This window comes from Taurulus bubalis (assembly GCF_910589615.1).
Source record: "Taurulus bubalis genome assembly, chromosome: 2".
Lineage (NCBI taxonomy): Eukaryota > Metazoa > Chordata > Actinopteri > Perciformes > Cottidae > Taurulus > Taurulus bubalis.
In genome coordinates this window covers 42,008,445-42,031,637 of record NC_136590.1, presented here as the reverse complement: position 1 = coordinate 42,031,637, position 23,193 = coordinate 42,008,445, and the positions used below count along the sequence as shown (strand labels likewise).

General features: G+C 44.2%; 1 protein-coding gene across 2 annotated transcripts in view; it reads left to right on the top strand.

Moving 5' to 3' along the window:
• LOC306754098 (cell adhesion molecule DSCAM-like) overlaps window positions 1-23,193 on the top strand; it is a gene marked incomplete at both ends in the record, with an annotated part of 86,424 nt that overhangs the window by 15,648 nt on the left and 47,583 nt on the right. For both annotated transcript variants that reach the window (XM_079238007.1, XM_079238008.1), the window contains 2 exons: window positions 4,211-4,528; window positions 4,656-4,805. In XM_079238007.1, the coding sequence (XP_079094133.1) occupies window positions 4,211-4,528; window positions 4,656-4,805 (468 nt within the window). The remainder of the gene's footprint in view (window positions 1-4,210; window positions 4,529-4,655; window positions 4,806-23,193) is intronic.

Here is a 23,193-nt window from a genome sequence, read left to right as displayed (position 1 = left end):
AGGCACCCTTCAAACTGACGATTGATCTGTGGAGCAGCAGCTCAGTTATTGATGTGATGTCATGTGACGACAGACAGAAAAAGACCACGCTTGTTTATCAGGATCCACTGTCACAATGTACACACACAATACAACCTCACGTGACTCGGCAGGTTACTCATGTATTGGTAACATGACACTGAGTGTTTAAGGTTCAGGTTCTCGCGCAGCCAAACCGGAAATCAATAATAAATAACAAAAATCCCCCAGAACCTAGATGTGTCATGGCTCCTCTGCCGTATCTCTCCTCCCCTCGGACACGGCGCTATAACCGTCTGCCTCTCAACACCTCCGGGCCGGGCCCTCGGAGCGCCGCACGTGTGAAGTGAGTGCAGCAAGAAAATGTGCGGAAACATGTGTCCTGGGCGCTGTTTGTTTGTCTTAACAGGTTGAACGACCGGTGGGTGGAAGTGGCCGGTGATTTGAGCGCTCGCTCATTAGGAATTTATGAAGCGCTAAAATGTTGGGTCTCCGGGGAGGGGGGATTGGCAGCTGTCGCGCAGGCAGCAGGATGGCGACGCAGAGAGCAGAGGCTGCAGAGGCTGCAGAGGCTGCAGAGATACAGTGGAGGAGCCTGAAGCATTCACAGAACGCCACTGTTGAGCTTGAAAGGTCCACACTGTACATCATTTTATATTGTAAATAGGACCTATATTATCATTGTTTGTTCAGCGTGGAATCATCATTTTGAAATTAGCGTTTTTTTTTCTTTGGTTTGCCCTGCAGATGTAACTCATTTGAATAATGTGGTTATCCATGAGACACACTTTCATATTTTCATTGCAGTACCAATCAACCATTAACCTTTTATGGCATCATTAAGACTGAATTTTCGACTTGGTAGCTGAAATAGCTTTAGTGCTGACCGTGCTGCAGTAGACAACTCTACATGGGGTCAGTGTGATCGCCCTGAGAGACGTCTTAAGAAAACACATGCAAATAGAAATAACACGAGGAAATGAAGAAAACATATCTAGCATTTAGGGAAAAGAAACTGCTGCAAAGAAATTACACATTAACCAAATACACTGATTTACATGCAGTAAATGTAAAAACAGATATGAATGAGGGCAGATCATTGTCAATATCTGCAAGCACAGATATCTCCTTTGCGAGGTCAGAATATCAGAATCATTTTCACCTGCTCGCTTGCCAAGGATCTTTCTGTTCTGTTCAGTGGTGGTGAGGCTATAAATGCAATCAAATTTATGAAGTACACATAGCTAAAACTTCTGCAGTCTAATACATATATAATTACCCTACCTTCATTGCCATAATATATCAGTGAAAAAGGAACACTATAACCTTCTAGAAGGTTATTGGTGTATTAGACTGCATTGCCGTCAGTGAGGCGAACCGACTAAACTGGCTACTGTGTTTATTTGGAGTGTACCGGCTAACAGAGCCTGCATCATGCTCAGGCGAAGAGTCGTCGGCCATGTTTCTTTTGTTTTGAAGCACAGTTACTTGTGTTTTCTCTATTTGCTGCTTATTTCATTAAATATGTGTAGTTGTTCTCTTGATTTGATTGTCTTTTTGTTCCACATGTGTCTGCAGAAATGCAGATAAATGTCTTCTTATAGCCAGCACACAGTTTTCATTGTCATTGCAAGTGGAATGGATGCGATATATGTTCAGAAACTCAGATCTCAGCCATTAAGTCTTAAATGGTTATCATAGGTGATAGAACATTGTTTTATAATGATGTGGCTTGGTTTTACTGCAGGTATTTTTTATTTTTTTGCTTTTACATTACTGTAGTTAGATGTACGGATCTACAGTATCGGGATAATGATTGCTAAAGCTATTTATTTAGTCGGTCCATAAAAAAAAAAAAGATTGATTGCGTTAGTTACCTGTCAGTCAGAAAAGAAGCACCTATGAGCTCACTAGTTTGTGCAGTGAGGAGGAATGCAGTTTGAAGGTTGCTATCCTTCCTTGAGGTGGAGAGACATTCAAGATATTAACTACTACAATGGTACACAAAGAGTCTTCCAAACTGCGTATATATAAAAATATGCCACAAACACGGAGGGGCTGCAGTGATCTTGCATTGTTTATTTTTCATTTTTCTCCACAACTCAGACACAACAGGGAAAATACTCAAAAGGTGGTGGATGTATTAAACAAGTCCTCCACCCTTCCTTGGGATCCAGCCAGTATGCATACCCTGGCTCCGTGCCAACAGTGTGGGTTGTCCATTACAGCAAAGAGTTGCACTGTCAGTTTTCTATCCAGCACAGTAACTTACTACAGGGGAAGTGCATCGCATTACATAGACGCGCTTCATTAGTTAAGATGACTTGGAAACATGCTCTGCTGCACACTGTGCAGGTGAACATGACAAATAGACTGCATATCAGCTCTTAAGACCTTTTATTTTTGTAGCCAATATCCAAATTGCAATTGTGGAAACTGATTCTCTGTGAATGTTTGACACCACGGCAACAATGTAATTGTTAACAGTGATAGATTCCCTGTTTCGATCCAAGATGAAACCTTTTTGGATGCAACGGAAGCTGCATGACAGCTTTTAATTCGGATGAAAGCAGAGATGCAAATGAGTTTGTCAAGAGAGAATGTATGGTTGTTCGGCCGAGCGAGGGCAAACACAAGACGATAAATAACGCCTCAAACACCTAAATATCTGCTGAACATTGTTGCTCACACTCCGGGACATAGCCCCTTCTATTATACATGTGTTCAGGACGCTTGCTTAAGCTTGAATAGTAATGCGCTTCTACTCCATATGTTTACCAAGAAATGCCTCTGTTGTTGAAAATGACCCCTGAAGCCACTGAGAACTCTGTGGTGTTGTGTTTGCCCTCAGAGCTTTGTGCTCAGCGCAGAAAAGGATTGTGGATATGTATATTTGTGCGTAGTATGTTGGGCTGATAAATCAGCTGATTTTTTTAATATATATTTTTCTAGATATATCATGAACACGTCACTTCTTCAGTGCTTGTGCACATTCATGTGGGTATCTGGAGCGCCTACCAACCCACAAACTGTGAAATAAGACGAACCAGTCAGTTTATTTTGTGTATTGCTTGGATCATAAAGCATGTGATTCAATGAGCTAATCAGATTTGGCTCCCCATCATATCGATGGCCAAAGAGCAAAACCTCATATCTGAAAAATTCACTTTTTTGAGAATACAAAAAAAAAACTTGTTTTCTTGCAGAACGCTATTCGTTAAGGATACCCAATACATAATACAAAATACAAAAAAAATACACAAAGTGCAGATAGGAGGTCCTGGATCTTTTTTGCAGAGTTTTGCACTTTGGCCATTGACATGAGTGAGATACCCACGGCCTGAGAACTACCTTTGCAAAGGTGTGCTATGTTTTTCTACCAAGCCAATCAGAGGAGACGGGGGGGGCGGTTCCAGGAAGGGGGTCTTATAGAGACAGGTGCTAAAACAGCGTTTCAGACAGAGGGTCACCACAGGTATATTCAGACAGACAGCAAGTATGAACCTAAAACTGAGCATGATATATCCCATTTATTTGATTAACAGTTGACATTGTCACATGTCGTGTTTTTGTTCGACCAACAGCCCCAAAATATTCACTTTACGGTGATATAAAAAAGAGAAAAGCTATAAATGTGAGAGAATGTTTGGCATTTTTGAGGAATGTTTTCTTGAAAAATGACCATAACTAGATGATCAGAATAGATGCTTCATCAATACATTGATTAATTGCCTCTCGTGATCTGTGTGGTTTTCACACATGTGCATGTTTTCGAGGGAAGGTGTAGCTACAGACATGCATGTTGTGAAGACGGGTCTGGCGCTCTGCCAGCTCTGTTATTTCACATCCATCGCCGCTCTCCCAGAGCTTTGCTGCAAAGTCTCCTCATAGACAACCAGAGACGCTGCTGCAGCCTCGCTCCACTGCAGTGAGCACAAACACAATGGTCAACCAGGGAAAAACACACTCGGCCTAAATTCAAAGAAAAGCAGAGATGCAGGATAGCACAATTCTGTCAGATTGTATGAGAGCTACTCTGTTTTGTGGTGGGGTTTAACAATAGCGGGTACAGTTTGTCAGTTTAATTATTTAAAGACGTCTGATATACAATGTTCTAGTTTTGATAAGAAGTCAAATAAATAAAAAACTGTCTCTAACATTTCTGTTTTCAATCTCATTTCTCTCCCCGCAGTTTTCTGTGAAGATCTACGTTCCAGCTTATATTTTGTCAATGCATCTGTGCAAGAGGTAGTGTTTGCCAGCACCACAGGGACATCGGTGGCCTGTCCCGCCGCAGGCGTGTCCCCTATCTCACTGCGCTGGTACCTGGCCACCAGCGAGGAGATCTATGATGTGCCAGGGATCCGCCATGTGCACCCCAATGGCACCCTTCAGATCTTCCACATCCCCCCTTCCAGCTTCAGCAAGCTCATCCACGACAACACCTACTATTGCACAGCGGAGAACCCCTCAGGGAGAATCAGGAGCCAAGATGTCCACATTAAGGCGGGTCAGTTTCTCTGCTTGTAAATGTCTGCACGACTGCTTAGTAGCAATCATGGTTTCATAGCGAGTAGCTCAGTGTTAGCAATGTTGCCCGTCTTATGCACATCCCCTCTCTGTCCCCTCCTCCCTAGTCCTACGAGAGCCCTACACAGTCCGGGTGGAGGACCAGAAAGCCATGAGGGGCAATGTGGCGGTCTTCAAGTGCATTATCCCTTCCTCAGTGGAGGCCTACATCACTGTTGTGTCCTGGGAGAAAGACACACTGTCAATCAACGCTGAAAGTAAGTCGGAGCATCCCTCTTCATGACAGCAACTAAAGCATAATATCTGAATGTTCAAATTTAAGAACATTTATGGTAGTTTGGCGTCGGTGTTCAGTCGCCGATGAGGATTTGTGTGGAACACAGTGACAGCGGAGGTGTGCGTGGTCTGAGCTCCCTGTACGAAACCGGCTGGGCCAGTTTTGTGTGTGTCTGCACATCCACGTCTGTCTGACCCAATGACGGTGAGGTCCCGCTCCTCTTCCTCTGCCCGGTCTTCCACCAGAGTGCAGGCTGCCAGCCATGTCACTTAGTCTCAGTGTATTGACCCATTTCTCCGGTTGATAGGAAGCACCGCAGCACTCCGATCATTCAAATCACTTAAATGGAACGCTCGCCTGCGTGATTGGTTCCCAGCCCTGGGGGGCAAATTCACTTTATGTGGGGCATTTAGCAAACTCAATAGACAAGGGCTAATGTCATTTTGCTTTTGGGTGGAGGGCAAATGCTGGCTAGTGACCGCTTTCTTTTTTCTTTTTTTGTTGACGTTTCACATTTGTCCACTGATGCGAAATCGTCCATGTTGAGATCTATAGCAATCTCTTAATTGTTCTTAAATGGATTTGCCGCGAGCGTGTTTTCAGATATGGCTATTTAACAGCGATGGAATGTACACTAGGTTTTCTTGTTTTTAATAAAGTTGTGTGTTTTGAACTTACTGAACTGTTCAATAGTTTTACATTGTGGCTGCGAGGTTTGAATATGTTTGGAATGCTGGATCTTCCAGAGGAAAAGAAAGGAGGAAAAAAAAGGGTCTGCACTGTCAAAACAAAGTGTTTATCTAAAGCCGTAAAAATCCTCACATCTGTAGCCATCAGCCATGTAAACGCTGTCAGAAAAATCAGCCAGCCACCAATCCACTGCTCTTCTCCACACTAAATAATGGATGACGGAAGCCTATGAATCCATGAGCAAATGGTCTTTATTCACGTCTCAGTGCACGCATCCTACTGACGCACCGTCCATTCCCCTCATCCTCTTCTACACACATTTTAAGTGCACTGTGTGTGTGTGTGTGTGTGTGTGTGTGTGTGTGTGTGTGTGTGTGTGTGTGTGCATGTCTGTGAGTCTGTTGGCACACTACAGAGACTGACAGCTCAACGCAAGATGGCCTGACCCCTTCATCTCGATGACCGAGCTTCGATATTTAAATTTTTCATGAACAAAAACAATATCAACACTTGGGCCTCAAACAACAAAAAAAAGTGAAATATAGCTTTTCTGTCTTCACTATGAATAATTGAATTAGCTTTTCGGTTGGGAAGGTGTAGCGTGGTGTGCAGCGCCCGACAGACAGGCCCTCTGTAAGTCTCACTGGACATGGGCCTTTTTGAGCTGTGCAGGGCAGACTAACAAAGCACCACTTACAGACCCCTGGTGTCCATTAGAAAAGACTCGGAAATTATGATGAAAAATGCATTCAGTCAGGGACGTCCAATAAGAGTACCAGTGCGGTATAGCGTCTGATACAGTGTTATAATAGTGGTTTGGTGTTTTAACAGAACCGATGTGGAAAATGTTCAGTTCATGCTCTTGACTCTGGAACTTGTTTTATCTGTGGGGAAAAAAGATAATTTCTTCTTATGAGACATTTTCATTTTGCATAAAAAAAAAGAAGTTGAATTATTTCACCAAAGTGGACACATTTTCCAAATTTCCACTCATACAGTACTAAACTGTTTTGTATTCTGTTCTGTGCAGCGACTTAACCAACATATGTGGAAACAGGGATTAGGCTAAACTCAGTTTCAGTAGCTACGCCTGTACAGAAAAAACGATTCTTGGACGCGTGAATCACTTTGTCCAATGAAATCACTTTAAAATTGTGTTTGGAGTAGAAGTGGAGGTACAGAGCAGAAACATGTCTGGGTTGAAGCAGTGACCAGTTGGTACCAGCTGTGACTAACTACGGTATGAAAGCAGCTGTGGGTCTTTCATTTATCTGTGTGAGTATCAAGGCGAGTGGGGAGAGTGCATCGATTCAAAAGCTGCAAACTGTCCTGAAGAAGAGGATTTCAGGATTTCAGTTCAGTAGAGAGGGAAGCCAATCAGGACCAAGTCTGATTGTGATGGATTTACTGGTTTACTATGATTTATGGACACAATGGAGAGACAAGGCTGTACAATAAGGCTGTTAAAGATGGCTCATCATCAGGAGAGATGGAAATGGAAAATAGCAACGTTGACCCCAGTTTGATGTCACTTATAATGCACACATGGAATAGCCTTTGTAATTGATTTACTTAACTGACAATACAATAACTACTGTATTTTGTCAACAATAAATGTCACATAATATAATATATGTGATAATATATAATATAATGTAACACAGTTCACATGATCCTCTTACTGTTTCTACCATGGTTGGTCGGGTTGTACCGAATAGTTTTGTGCTTCAAAGCTTTATTCACAATGTGGACATTCAAATCCAAATTCAATATTCAAAAGCTTTTCTATTTCTTTGAATTCTGTTTAAATTCGGTATTCTTGCACAGTTGCAGATAAAGATCAGACTACACTAATATTATAATAATTATGCTGTTTCTAGAATTTAATTTCAGCGATTGCTGTGGGATCCAAACATATCCAATAACTCAAGAGAGTTTTAAAGGCCAAAAGTGAAATAATATTGAAAAAAGACAGATTTAATGATTTCCAAAATTAACAAAATGTCTAACAAAATATCCTGCTGGCATTTAGCCTTTCAAAAACAACATTTTCACTGAGGTAAAAAAACAGTTTGGTCTCCAGCTTACCGCACACAAATTATGTTCATTAAAGAAAGTCAATTTTGATTAAAAAAGACGACAAACTCATTAAATCCAATTTGTTCAAGGATTTTTATGTATTTTTGAGGGGGTTGATGTCATGAAATAGGACAACAGACATTCAAAAACCTCAATCAAAGCTTTGAGAGTAGTAAAACATTGTGCATGTGACTAATAAGAAGCCCAGAGCACAAGCATTATTACAGGAACCAAACTCTGCATTAATCAGTAATCAGAAGTTGAGAATTGAATGGGTCAGTGAGGAAAATGAAATGAAACAGGTCGTCAGATCGGTTGTTTTCCATAATTTCACAACAGAAGGAAACCTGATGTAGTATTTTGAAACGTGAGATGGCTATCATTAGCTTAATATCTTTAATATCTTGATTCAATTTCATTTCATCACCTGTTGTAATGCAGTTAAACGCTGAGATTGATTACATTTGAAAGCTGCTTGCAGTTTTTCTTTCTTGTTTTAGGTCATTAAGACACCACCTGATCTCCTAAGAATTGCGTTCCCATACAAACAAACTGCATTGTCAATTTTTCACGTATCACAAGTACGTTTCTAGTCGTAGTCCACGGGCGTGAGTGCCGAGAAGTCGTTGGGGTGGATGGTTCCAACCAACACAGAACCTTTCCATCAGTAGACTGCTGTGTCTAAAGCTGCTTCCATAATCAGGGAGAAAATACGCTCCCCTGAATGGTAACGTAATTTTGTCGGAGACATGGTTGAAAAAAACCTAAAAAAAAACAATGAGAGGGAATGAATTTGAAATGAGCTAATGTGTTTTGTGATTATTTCCGTTTTCTACATTTTCTACATCTTGATCACATGGGAGGATGTGTAAGAAATAGCACATAATTGTGTTGGTTCATAACACTGGTTATGATATAATGAGATGATGCTGAGAAACTACACAGTATGTGTATAGTACGCCAGAGCTGTTTTGAAAAAGCTGGCATTGGTAATGGTGGATTGAAGCGGAAAACGTGTGTGTGTGTGTGTGTATGAAGGTGTTTGTGTGATGACCCATGTCCTACATTACAAATGTTTGACTTGCCTTTAAAATACTATATATCTTATAGCACCATCTGCTATGTAAAAATTTAAGAAGGCCCGGATGTGAAGGCCCACCGTGACTACATTTTGTGTGATTATCATTTTCATTAAAAAAAATAAATATGAAAAACCTTGTGCTTTTAGTTATGGAGCATGTGTGGAGGAAACGCGCGCACTTCCTGCTGGTTGCTCTTTGGGTTGCGTGGTGATGGACTGTGCTGCTCTGCAGGGCCCGTCCCCAGGTGCAGCCTGCGCTGCAGTCACTGAGGAGGCCTTGTAGTCGTTTGCCTCGGCCTGACGCTGCTCTGCATTCAGCACCAGCAGGGCTTAGCGGGGGCCGACTCCCCAGCACCACTGCAGAGACTCGCGCACACACACACACACACACACACACACACACACACACACACACACACACACACATACTGGGGCTTCTTTTCATTCAGCACACGAGCTGAAAACAAGGGCCGACGGCCATCACACAGATTCTCTTTGCTCGGCTCAATCCTCCCTCATCTCTTAGCCGTCTTTTTTCTTCTTTTTCTATTCACTATCTCATGCACACATACATGAACTGGTAAATTGTTAAACATGCCTTGAACGCGCCGCTATTTCTTTGGCAAGAACACAAGATGAACGCCAATGATTACCCGCTTAATATATCAGCCATCCCCAGAACTGCCAGGTTTGGTTGCATGGCGAGACGGTTCGTTTAAGGATATTGCAGACCGCTCCAACGCTTTCAGTCCGGCCATTTGCTGAGCCATCTTGTCCATTTCACAGTTTCTTTCATGTTTGTTGACATTTGGGGATGTGTGTGTGTTTGGAGTTATTTCTGCAGCCAGCCTTGATTCCCTGCAGCCATCGCCCAGAGGGAGAAGAGCCAGCCACACTATGTAGGTGTAATTGGCTGTGCATAATTGAAGTAAATATCAAGAGTTTCCATCCAAAGGCTGCTGGACATTATCATGTGTTTCCACACTGCCCACTGCCACGGTTTCCTCTCCAGTCCTTCTCCTCCATTTTAAGCCGTTTAATGCCGGTGGGTTTAGGGTCACACAGTTGATGACCGCAAAAACTAAGCTGATCTGTGTGCTTTCAACTTGCCAGTATGGATCAGGCGGCAACCTCCGTTGCATCCAATGCAGAAGTGCTTAAACTTGCATTCTTTCTACTTGCCATCAGGGGGCGACTCCTCTGGTTGTATAGAAGTCTATGAGAAAATGACTCTACTTCTCTCTTGATTTATTCCCTCAGTAAACATTGTAAACATGAGTTTGGTTTCAATCTCTAGTTTCAAGTCTTCAATACAGCAATGTGTTCATCTACTAAGTGATGGTCCATTAAGAGTCAAATAGACCATGAAGCATGGGAGGCTTCAGGGCGGGCTTACTGTGATTGACAGGTCTCTACCACGGTGTTGTCCGGGAGTTTTTGTTTTCTTTTTTCGTCTTAACTTTAATCCTTTTTGGTCCCCTAAAAATATCCTATTCAGCATTCGGGTGTACTTAGCTCCACCCTCTCGTGCCACTTCTGGTTGCACAAAAACAAGATGGCGACAGCCAAAATTGCCATACTCAAAAGCTTCAAAATGGCAGTCCACAAGCCAATGGGGGACATCGCGTCGACTCCCTCCACTTCTTATGGACAGTCTCTGCTGTGGATACATGCAGGTCGCTATGAGATGGCCTGAGGCAGGCGTGTTGGACCGCGCTGTGTTGACACTGAAAAATGTTATCAGCTAACATAAATGTTTCATGAACATGCAGCATAAATTAATATAAAAGTGAGGTATGTTACATTGAAACGATTTTCCTTCCTACATCCCAGCAGTGTGTTTTAGAGGGACTTACCAGCATCACTGCTGCCCTACTGTAAATATTTGTCTATATAAATAAATATATATATTTGTATATAGAGACATACTGTGTGTTGTAGCCAGAGGTAGCGTGGTGTAATGAATGTCTTTTGTTGGGAGCAGCCTTGAAGCTCGCTCGCTATCAGTTTTGCCCTTTTTTTAGCATGCTACGTAGGAAGCGCAGCCATTGGCGTTGCACAACCTTGAGCTGGGGGCTGGGCTGTGTGGGTAATGGTTTTACTGGTCCCTCTGTGGTGGAGACGTAGAGGGAGAAGGAGGGGAGTCAAGGAGGGGGAGAGAAGAGAGAGGATTACTAACTCTCTCCCCCTGCCTGCCTCTCTCTCCATCCCTCGCTCTGTCGACAGGCAGGGTTGGGACTCTGACGTGTGACAGGCTGGATGTTGAGCCTTCTTTCTTCCAGCACTCGTCCATTCCGTCCGCCCATGATTGGCTTGGGGTATTGTTATTCACACAGAAAAATGGGTCAGGTGGCCTGTGGAGAGAACATTGTGTTTGTATGGACGGACGGACGATACAAATACACACACGTGCACATGCATACCTACACATGCATCCCACACAGAGCCCGGATTATGCTCTGCAGCAGAGCGGCGGTGGCAGATAAATGGCAGATAAATGAAAATAAATCCACCTTACGTGGTAAGCGTCTCTCGCGTTGAATTCAGTGTGTGTCCTCTCACAAGCTGCGAGTCGGTTCTCTCCTCGCACCCAGTGGCAGGGGCTTAGCGAGATAAATAAAGGGTTGCAATGAAGGGAGAAAAAACAACAGCAAAAAAAACTGGGAAGAAAATCAATACCTGTGTGCATGAATCTGGCTGCAGCTGCCACAAAGCATTATGGGAACATGGCGGGTAGATACACTTGGGCTGGGCAGGTTGCAGGCAGCATAATAAGCTATTGGGGGAAAAACAACAACTACTGAGCCTCATGAAAATAATATATGCTTTGCATAGACAGATAAATATTCATATGTTACCATTTTGTAAGGATGACCACCACGGTCACAATGCTTTTTAACTTAACCTAGGCAATAACAGTTTATAGATTTGAATATCATCTTCAAAAGGCTTGATACAAGAAATATAATAATTATTGTATTCATTCATTTCTAGAACAAAACAAAGTCTAGAAAATGTATAGATAACAGTTTGAAAGAATACAAAATGAATCAGATAAAAAAAAAGAAGGTTTATTTGTGTGAATTTAAATGTGGGTAAATCGTGTAATAACTATAACTGTCCTCCCTCTCCACAAATATAATATGAGTGGCTTTCTGGAAGCGAAACATAAGTAATAGTTACTTTGCCTCCCTGATTAAATGTCTAATAAGTAATAATAATAATAAGTAACATGATTGTGTCACATTTCACAATAACAATATTTTGAATTCTGCAGTGCAACATTGCAGGTAGAAAACCCGGCTGTGTGTGTGTGATGTTGCACTTCTGATGACGGGCTTCTCCGGGGTCACAAGAGTCCCCTTAAGCGTCCGGCAGCATGTAACACGTCAGCGTCAGATTATGCTCTCACTGCGTGCTCTCACAGCCTGCCGCTGCAGCCCGGAGACTGACAGAGATATTAGTTACATCGGCGGATGCCCTTTCCGTCTCCGCACCGCACTGGCATGCGATGATCACACTCCCACCTCCGTACTGTGTTGTTTGCTCACCAATAACCGCAATTTGTTCTTTATTAAACTCCCGGGGCTGGGAAACAATTAGGGTGCGAGCTGGAGGTGGTGTGTGTGTGTGTGTGTGTGTGTGTGTATATGTATATGTGTGTGTGCACGCATACATATATCTGAGCACAGGCAGTAGGAGGAGGAGGAAGAGGAGGGGGCCGGGGGAGAGATACTAAACACTGCTTAATCTTTGATAAACAGTGAGGTCTCCTTTGTGCCGCCGCAGTTTGGCACATCTTCTCCGGGCCGCTCAGCGCTGCGCCGAGGTTACAGCTCCCGGCTGCTTCCTCCGTAGGCTCCCAGACCTGGATGGAAGCCAGGTCATGCGTGGCTCCCTGCCAAGATACAGATTAGCTATAAGCGCAACACGAGCTAATCGCGGACGGAGCCGGCAATTAATTGGCACTTAGCCGGTCCGTGGACTGTATGGATCTGGGGCCTGGATGTTATCAGTGGATCTGCGTGATCGGCATGGATGTCACTGGCGGTTAGATATGTTCACATGTCCTATGTTTGAGGGAGAAAAAAATATTTGATAAGGCTGCAGCTGTATGTAAAGCACAAGCTTGAAAGCTGGATATTAAACAGTTGAGAGTGCTGAGCTGGGCCAGGTTGTGTGTGTGTGTGTGTGTGTGTGTGTGTGTGTGTGTGTGTGTGTGTGTGTGTGTGTGTGTGTTGGATCACTTCCTGTCCAGGGGGCAACGTGACATGGATGATGCATTCAAGCGTTAATGTGTTTGGAATGCAAGGTGACATAATGCAAGTAGCGGTTTTGGTGCATAGACGCTGATCAGAGATAGTCAAACATCCCGCTGTCATTATGGGACGGTGATTTTTTTTCATTAGGCATTTCAGACCAATCCGCTCTCTGCTGTGAGATCACCTGAGACTGGCAGATACAAAACAAACAAAGCTAGACTCGGTGGCGAAGAGATAGATGAGCGTCAGTCACGTCGCTGGATTGCTCTCTGTAAAAAAACAAATAAGAGAAAGGTGATCTCCCTCCCACCCCTACCTCTCCGTCTCATCCATGTTCAAGGTTTGCGGGGAAGACCTTTGACTGGCGGCGAAAAGGCGGCTTGAAATCTCAGCATCTTTGTAGGAACCTGCAGAGAGGCCGGAGTGCATGTAAACGTGTGTGTTGTAGAGAGACAGAGATGCTATTGGTGTGTGTGTTGGTGTGTAGGAGGAGGAAAAAAGGGGAGGGGGCGGGGGGTTTGACTGTGAATGGTTGCTCTTATCGCGTGCATGCAGCTGCTGCAGTGTCTTTGAGAGACAGAGGGGCTGTCCATGCATGCCACTCTGCCTATTCACAGCCTCCCTCCCTCTCTATGTTCCTCTCTATCTCCCCCTCTCTTCTCTCTTCCCCTTTTCTGTCCCCGTCTGTGCCGTCTATTTGACGGCGAGGAAGTGAGCAAAAGAACGACTCAAGCTTTAATGCAGACTCATGACATGCGAGCCCTCCACATCCTCACAACAAGCAAGAAATTACATGTCGGTTTTAACATTTCAATAAATCCCGGTTGTTTACGTCAGCAGGCCTCAAACGTAGCTCGTCATTTGAAGATGTCTTTTTCCAGTTAAACCAGATTGTTTTCTCTCGATGAGAAGTACGATGAGATCCATGTGTTGCATAAGAATTAAGATCTAAAAAGCAACTAAAAGCCAGACTTGCACAGAGGTAAAGCCTGAGGTTCCAGCCTCAGTCAGAACATAATAGCGATGAAGATTCCTCCCCCTGCTCCCGCCACGCTAATCAAAACTGCAAATAATGAAGTGAATTCATTCCAGTGCCAGTGTATCAGTGACCTGCGGAAAGGTGCAACCAAGATGAGTGGCCGTGGGGAATCGCCTTGATAGATGGGACGTCTCAAGGCGCCGACATCCCCCATGCGCCGCCCGTCGCTTCATCTTTGCCCAGGTGCCCTGTCATGTATCGCCACAGTCCTGCAGCAGTGTTTTCTCGAGCTGTGATGCGTAACCTTGACTCTGGAATACATAGTGGAGGAGCAGATGGTGAGAACGGGTGATTAAGAATCGGTTTGGAGCAGCAGATCTGGGAGGCCTTGAGTGTTTATTTCAGGTGACTCAGAGGCAGATTTTCTTCTAACATTTCTTCACCATGATGGTATTTATTTATTTGAGCTTGCATTTTTTGGGTTTTTTTTTTCTCTCCACAAATTACAAGATTATAAATCAAAACGGGCAATGCAGATTTTTTTATGAACTATCTAAATTTAAGTTTTAATATTTGATAGTTAAATATATAATATATTTTTCTTTTGAATAAAAAACAAACAAATTTGTGACATATTACAAGGCCAAAAATAATGTGCAAAGCTGCATATTTTCAGTTTTTTATAAAATGTAGGATTATTAAACCAAAGAAAATATTTTTTCGATCTTTATTTTCTTGTATAAAATAAAACCTTATACAGTACATGTATATGTATTGTAGAGTTAATTGTTGTTTATTGTTATCATACGACCGAGACCTTTCTTTTATTTAAATGCAATATTTAAAATAATTATGCATGATTTCGTTTTTATACATTTGAGCTGAACGGCTTGAAATAATTTCCCAAACTCCTGGTGTTGAAAGCGCTAAAATAAAACTGCTCTATTGGTCGCCAACCCGCTCCTTACATTATTTTGTCTAAAGTGAGGAAACCTAATTTTTTGGAAATGCTTGCATAATCCTTTAGTTCCACTTGCCGACTATAGAGAGAGGTACAATACGGAGGGAGTCTGAGTAAAAATACTTCTGAGGACAAAGAAATTAAAACTGATAAGTGAGCGAATAAAAGGTCCTTTGCATAATCCGAGTTAATTCACAATGCAGAATACGCAGTGAGTCTTCCGGAAGCTCAGGAAACACGTTTCATTTGCATGTTTGCTGTTTTGTTTTCTGCAGCCGTCAAAAATCTCCCAGGTTTAGTTTTCACACAGCTTTGCCTCCGACTCAACAATAACAATAAGAGTGCCGATGTTTCAATGCAACCTCATGAATCAAATACAAATAGTATGTACACGCAGAAAGCAAATTGAATGCAACCTTTTTGTGCATGTGGCTCGTTGGACGAGCAGTGATGAACCCCAAATAGATTTTCTTCTTGCATACAGTAAATAGTCATGTTGTTGCTGAGGGCCTGAGTTGATGCTGTGAGCTCAGCCTGATTGGCTGGAGCTGCTATGACTCGTCGAGCGTTGGGCCAATACGGTTTCTGCTCCTCTCCCCCTTTTCCTTTTTCCTTTTTCTTTTTTTACCCCCACCCTAAATAAATTGCCTGGAGAAATTTAACAAAAAAAAATTAGAGAAAGGGAGAGAGCCTTTCATCTAATTGAGAAGCTCATATTAGCTGTGGTGGGAAGATAAGCCTCCTCTCTCTCAGCAGCTATTAAGCTCACCGTGTGTTAGCCAGCTTCTTCTATTTATTTATTTATTTCTCACTTTAGTCTTGATTTTTCTCAGCTTGCGAGGTCTAAACTTATACGTGTAGTTAACGGGCACACGTGCGTGTGTGTATGTTTTATCTCTGTGTATCCCAGGCATGTCTTGACAGGCTGCTGTACCTGCACACATGCACAGCACTCCAAAATGGAGGCCAGATCACGTGACCTTGTGCATCCATTTAGACACACGGGGGGGCAGACACAGTTTTCTTTACTTCATCAGGAGCGTTTACCCTCCTACACTTAGGAGCACAAATGTATTATGAGCATTTATATATACATATATATGTAGACTGTGTCTCATTATCAAATATCCTGGGAGTTTAAATTGCCTTTCACACGATCATATATTCATGCAATGACTCTATATATATTTGTATTTATAAATAAATGAATATTAAAACCTTCTAAATGTACAAAACTATACAAATTAAAAAAGTGTGCGTTGTCCTCGGCATGCGTGAGCGAGCCGACATTCAGTAAGTGTGTCATGCCTCAATTAATGTGTCCCAACATATGTCCTCATTGACGTCGTGGATAAACCTCTGCTTGGACTTATCTTGCCGTCTGATTCTTGGGGTGTAGACGTTCTCCCTGATTACATTGTGTCCTCTAGCCCCTTGATCCCTTTAGCCCCCCCAAAACCAGGATTACAGTTCCACTGTGTAATCCCGGTTGGGCGGCAAGAGGGTCACACTGCTGCAACCCCCCCGATATGTCGATGCTGTGGGACTATTGGAGGTGTGGAGGGGGGGGAATCAAGTGGTGTGCTGCCAATTTGTCAATCTTCCCTCAATAGCAGTGAGGAAAAAGGGAGACCAGTAAAAGGTTTGCTGTGTCTGCTGCTGCTGCTGCTGCTCTGGCTCGCTGCCTCTTTCAGTCCAAGGCAGCCATTTTGTGTCCGTCAGTCTGTGTTGCTAGAACAGTGCCGGCTCTCCTCAGTTAACACTGAAAAAGACGAGCTGACGAAAACAGCACAATTCTTTTTTTCTTTCTTTCTTTCGAACATGGCTTCTTTTTTTTAAGCTTGGAAAGAGGACATTTAGAAGACTGTATTATTAATGTGGTGGAGGCCCCTTAGAAAGCTGTATAGAGAAAGGATGAAGTGCAGCGAGATGCTTGGGTTGTGTCAGTCTTGTTATATAAGCTGTTGTTGATTTTAGTTGCTGCTTGGGATTTTAGTTTCCTTTTTTAAAATGAGCGAATAATGAAACAAATAGCATCCAGTGTGTCCTGGCAGCGTTTAGCTGCAATATATTTCATGTTACAGTATCAGGTCTGTATTTTGAGCCACAAAGGGACACACACCTATCCTCTCCAGTGGCAGGTGCGCCGCTCATCAGCAGCAGTCATTCTCCTGAAGCTCAAACAGTTCCTCCCCTGTGTGAAAGCAGCAGCGGCGCCTGAGCAAACACGGCGAGCGTGCACGCGATCGGTCGGCCCATTCAAAGAGGCCCCATAATGGCCGGCTTCTCCCAGCCTTGTTTGCTCTGTGTTTTGTGGCTTTGGCGTCTGGCAGATGGGCCATCGGGGATTATACCTTCTAATGAAGAGGGGTGGAAGAGGGGCGGAGGGGCGGGCGAAGCTTTATTACGAGTTATGATGTGACCGAGCCGAGGGCAACACTACAGGTGCTTCCTGAGCTAATTGGAACGTGTGTGTTTAAAGTTGACAGTGTCTATCTTCACGGTTTATTTAGTCATTTTCAGGCTGTTTGCTTCAGAGCTTACGGCGTCTGTGATGCAGATGGCTTCGTCGTGTGGCTCTGAAGGGAGTTGCAGAGAATCTGATCACAGTCTCGTTGGCGTGGCAGCATTAGCAGATTGAACAAATTCTCCAACTAACACGATGCAACAGCACAAAACATAATGCTGAATTCATGCTACGTGAGCTAATGTGTCTATTATAACATTTTATTTCTGTCCATTTTACATTTCTATCTGCTTTGTATTCGAATGTAAAGGGGCCATTGAGATAGTGACGTTGTGTCCTGGGGCCCGCGGACTTATACGGGACACAGAGATGCACAATGACCAGCCTTTCCAGCGTGATTACACGCAGCGTATGTCCAGACATGATGGCCTAATCCCTGACACCCGCCACCCCCCTATGTCCCTCCTCACATCTCCTCAACATATGGAGATGGGAGGAATTAGCGCAGTGGAAGAAAATAAATGAGTTAAAGCGGCCAGCAGCTTAGAGCCCACCATGTTTGTTCCTGGATGACGCTTTTGTGAGTTTCTTAGAAGTGGTGGAGCTCGTGGAGGACAGTCTCTTCCTCCTTAATTTAGCTCAACAACAATAAAAAAACAAACACACACTCTCACATTTCAGTTCCCAAGCAGTTGAAATGCATTCATGTCGGGGATTACGGAGGAGCGCAGGCAGAGAGGTGTGGTGTACATTGTGTTTTTTAAGATGCTCAGTGTCCGAGGACCACACCTCCAACAAAGCCACGGCCTGACCCCGCCGCGCTCCTCGCGTGACCCCCAACCAGCACGCCCCACCCCAGATTCAGCCCAGATCTCTGGTTAAATAGGATTAGGCTGGCTACCTGCCATTCAGTGGCTTGGACAGGACTTCTTATCTCTTGTCTTCAGATGGCTGCCAGGAACAACAGAATGCACAGCGACCTACATTAAACAATGCCACCGCATGCTGCGTCTCTGCACCGGGCCTGTATCGTAGTATCGTAGTATCTTAGTATCTTTGGTATTATCTTGCCCATGCGGATTTCTATGCTGAGTGTCGGTCACCAGGTCAATTACGTGCCTAAATGTGATCTCATGGCCGGCCTCTGCTAAAAGAAATTCAGGCTCAAGCCAATTAAATGTTTTGGTGCCGGCCAAACCAGTCGTGTGTGTGTGTGTGTGTGTGTGTGTGTCCAGGTTCTTAATCGAGCAGAGGTGTCGCATGGTTACTTTGTAAAGCGCGTCTTAATTCCCCCCTCCCCCGCACTAATGCACAGGGTTTGTCTATGTATTTAGCAGGATCGGGCCACGGTAGACACTAGAGAGAGCAGCGGAGTCCACGTCCTCCAAAGTACATGTGACGTGTGTCGAGCACCCTCCCATTCTCTCCCCCTCGAGGCAGGGACACCAATTCAGCGGCGTAAGAGGCTTTGTCGCCAAATCCCCAGTTGATCTTCATAAAGTTTGTGTCTTACAATTAAGTACAGATGGTTTGCAGCTGGTTGTAAGGCTAGTAAATAACTCGGTCCTCTATTTTTGCCAGGGATTTGGTGGGGTAATCCCTCTCTCTGACAGTTTACCAGATTCAAATCAGTCTGGGCTTTGCTTTCCTTCCTCCACTCCTTTGACCTTTTTTCTTTTTTCTCCTCTCTCCCTCCTATCCCCCTCATTCCAACAAAAGCCCCTTATCCTCATTTGAATACGCGATCATTTAGTGGGAGCACACACATGACGTGACTGTATCTAAGAACAGGGACGTGGGGGATTCAAGATTCTCACTCAATTACCCCCTAAACCCCCCTTTCAATCCGAAAAGCCTGGAGCGTAGGGTGGAATCAGTGTTTACGGGACTGTAGACAGAAATCCAGGGACAGCGTGGCCCTTGGGAAGATTAGCAACTATTATGGCAGATGCTAATGACAAGTCAATAAGATCAACAAACAAATTGCAAGCTGCCATGTTTACACATATATAGTACTTTTACTAATAAACAGAGGCTGCACCTTTTTTATTATTATTTGTGACATTCTTTCCTTAAAAAGTCTTTTCACTGGATCTGACTATCTAATTCTGTTTATCCCAAAGAAGCCAAATTACTCACAGGAAGCTAAAATGTCTCACACAAGATATTCCCCCCCTTGAGGAAGACCTAGCATTTTAGTGTTTAGAGTAATGTAATGTAATGTAAATGCTCACAGCTTTATTATAATAGCTTAAAACGCTCACTAAACCGGTTTTATAAACTGTACACTAACATCGTGTGTTGCCTCTTGATTACTGAAGCAACTGAAAACACAGTGACATTATCATTATTGCTTAGAATCGCACCACATCTTCAGAGCTCCTATTATGCATGTCGGTGTGCGTGGAGGACCCGTGTTAAGCAGATCTCTCTCATGGGACGCCGGGGAAGGCCGACCCTAATGAGAACGTAGTTACTGCGCTCGCACATCCTGAGAGAGCTGTGATCATCGGATGGTAAAATAACTAAACAAGCGCTCCCTCGGAAACAGCCTGACCCCGCTGCTCCTTGTCCCCCCCCCTCCCGTCCTGCCATTTCTATTATTCAAATATATTTATATCCTTATTTATCTGCTGTTAGCGGAAGGAGGCGGCCCAGCAACACCTCATCTGCATAAGACAGTAGCTAACTGCCCCGGTAGCGCCTCGGGATACGAACAGATGGGAGTGTTTAGCAACCGTACCCACCTACCCCTCCTTCCCCAAAACACACACGCGTACCAGAACCCACACCTCTTCCCCCTCACATCTCCTCCACCCCTTTTTCCTCCCCGCCAAATGTTCAGTTAACCTGTCAGTTCTCATCGCCCCAAATTCAAGATGCCATATGCCTCGCTCTGACTTCTAACCCCCCCCCCACCCTCCTGTCTCCTTCATGGCGACATGAAAGTCCCTCCTTGAAACACGAGGACGTCTCCGCGCCGCCGTTTGATTCGCGAGCGCCTGGCTGAGATCACAGCGATCGCAGGCGTGTCGCTTGTCTCGTATAATAAAAGCAGTCACTTAGCGCCGCGCCACGCAGTGGGAGCGCGTTCGCCATCGACGAGACTTTTGATGATCTACCTGGGTAACACGACAAATAACTCATGATGTGCCATCCTCGTTTTGTAAGAAGTTGCGTCGCGAAAGGGAGAATCGACTGATGTGCGCCGCATCTAACGCTGGTTGGAGGAGGAATCTAAACGTTTGGCAGATTATTAAAACGAGAGCACAATAAGAAATGAACAACAAGCATGCGTGCCCAGAAGCTTGTGCTGTGTTACAACATCTAATGACTGTCTCCTCTTGGAGCCCTGGCAGCCCTGTCCAGTGGATTCGAGGCCATTTGCCCTTGCACAGAGGGCAGCTCCCAGCAGGCCTGGCCATAGTGACAGTTTGTTGTTGTTTATAAGGTCATCCCCACCATAGGGGGCAGCATATTCATTACACACACCCCATGGCTCCGTTTGTCTCTGGCAGTCTGTTTCTCTGTGGGCTCCTGTCATAAGGTCAGAGGCTACTTACTATCATCCTCCCCAGCAAAGTCATAACGCCTCTGGAAGGAGGTGAAAAAGAAGGGAAAAAAGGTTAATTGCCCTTATCTAAGCAGAAATGGAAAGTCTGCATGACAGATGGTCATCAAATTGTCCTGCATGCGGATGTAGCAAAATCTGTAGCAAAGTGTCTCCTAGATTGATAGGAAACCAGCTACTTCTTTTGACCATGAATTAAACGTGTAACACAAGAACAGCCATGGCTCGCTGTATACCGACAAACACAAACACCAAGTTACACGCTATTAGAATGCATTGATCTTCAAGGTACAAGGTCCTTTCGTTGTAGTACCATGTTGTGGTATCTCTATGCAACAGTCGCATCATCTCAGGACACACCGCTCAGCCCGGGAACGTCTACGCAATCAGACTCTTCACTCAACGCGTGGAGCAGGTCTAATCTACATGTATACAGCCCGTAGTGAAGGTTAGTCTTTGGCTCACGATGCAGCCCTTTAACGCATCGAAGTAGACAAAGGTCGTTGCCATAGCGTTTATCTTAACGAGCAAAAAGAATGGTGCGAAAATGGTCGCATTGTCGGGGGTGTATTGAAACATTCCCACTTCCCATCACCCCCTACACCCACCTTCAAACTCGATTTCAACTGCACATCTCTAGAGTTTCTTGGCGACGTCTTGCACGTTCTCGCAGTGACAAATAAACCGTTTGTTCCACAATTGTCACTTGAAGGCCACCGTAGTTGCTGTTGAACTAAAGTCACATGCTCTTGCTGCAAAGAAAGACAATGCAACTGTTGTCGATCAGTGACATGTGTGGAATAATAGTAACTGCTAGTAGTTTAACGGTAGCACAAGAAGACTGTGGCTCTACCGTCTCAGTAAGGCGGCACAACTCCATGATTGTTTTGAAGGGAGCGATGGTGCATTCACTTGATTTGGAAGAACGTGATATTTCTTCTCCCAAAAGCTGCCCTGGTTATTCATCAAAGGAAAATAAGAAACTTTCGATGGTTCCAGCCTCTCCAATGTGATCATTTCCTGCTTTTCCTTCTCTGAACATTAAAGTGAAGTGAATATCTTTGGATTTTGGACAATTGGTCGGACAAAACAAAGGAATTCATGAAAAAAACTTTGGGTTTTTGGTAAATTAGAAATGGTTTTCTCATGTTTCATAGAATTGGAGAAAGTAATCAGCAAATTAATTAAATATGAAAAGAATTGTTAGTTGCAGCCCTAATTGAAATAATTGACAATTGAGTCCAAACGTACACAAGTGGGAAGTTTGTTTTATTAATTTTAAAGCTCAAATGGTTGATTCCCACCAATTAGCAGCTGTATCGGTAGCAAATTTCAATCTGAGAATTCCATGAATAGACTGAAGCGTGTATGGTGCTCTGAAAGGAGAGGCAGAGGCAGAGGGAGAGGCAGAGTGAGGAAGTGTCTGGGAGTGGGAGCAGCAAGCTAAGTGAGGTTGTTAGGAAGAAGCGCTGACAGTCCAATCCAGCGCAGCGACCATTCAAAAGACAGCTCCCTTTTGTTTCTGCCTCCCTTTCTTCTGCCAGGGTTAGAAAAAAAGAGAGGGTGAATCTCTCTGTGTGCGCAGTAACCCACTGACACCTCCCTCTGATCTGCCTCCTGCACTCCACCTCCTCCACCCCGAGCCCACACCCTCCCCCTGCTCCATCCCTCCAGCAGCCCCCCAAATGCATATGCCATTGCAAGAGTCACTCTCCTGGTTGCCACAGTAACCAGCTCACCTCTCTCTCTCTCTCTCTCTCGTCTTTCTCCCTCTCACAATGCACCTAAACAGGAGAATCTGTCAGAGACAGAGCAAAGGGAAATTAGGGGTGGGAGGGGCATATTTCAAAGAAGATTGTTGCAGAATTGTCTTCCTTTCTACAATCCTTATCTACACACAAGACAAGGCAACGGAACAAAAAGATTCACTTTGGTTCCCCAAACACACCATAGGGAATGCAAGACGTGAAATAAAAAAAGAGAATTGTAAATAAGAATAACCACGAGACCACATGTGTACAAACCACAAAGGTTTTTTTACATTCAAGGACCAGTAGCACGCCCGCTAACCAGCGTCCTCCACCTGCTCCAGTCATATCTCCCCATCCCCCACCTCTGAATCAGGCCCACCTCCTCCTCCTCCTCCTCTCTTCTTTCTGCCTGGTCGTCTGTGAGTGGCACTCAGGTGGTGGTGGTGGTGTTGGAGAGCCTGCCCATACAGCGTCATCCATTTTTAGACAAGTCATTCAGCTCCTTCTCCGTCTGTCTGTCCGTCTCT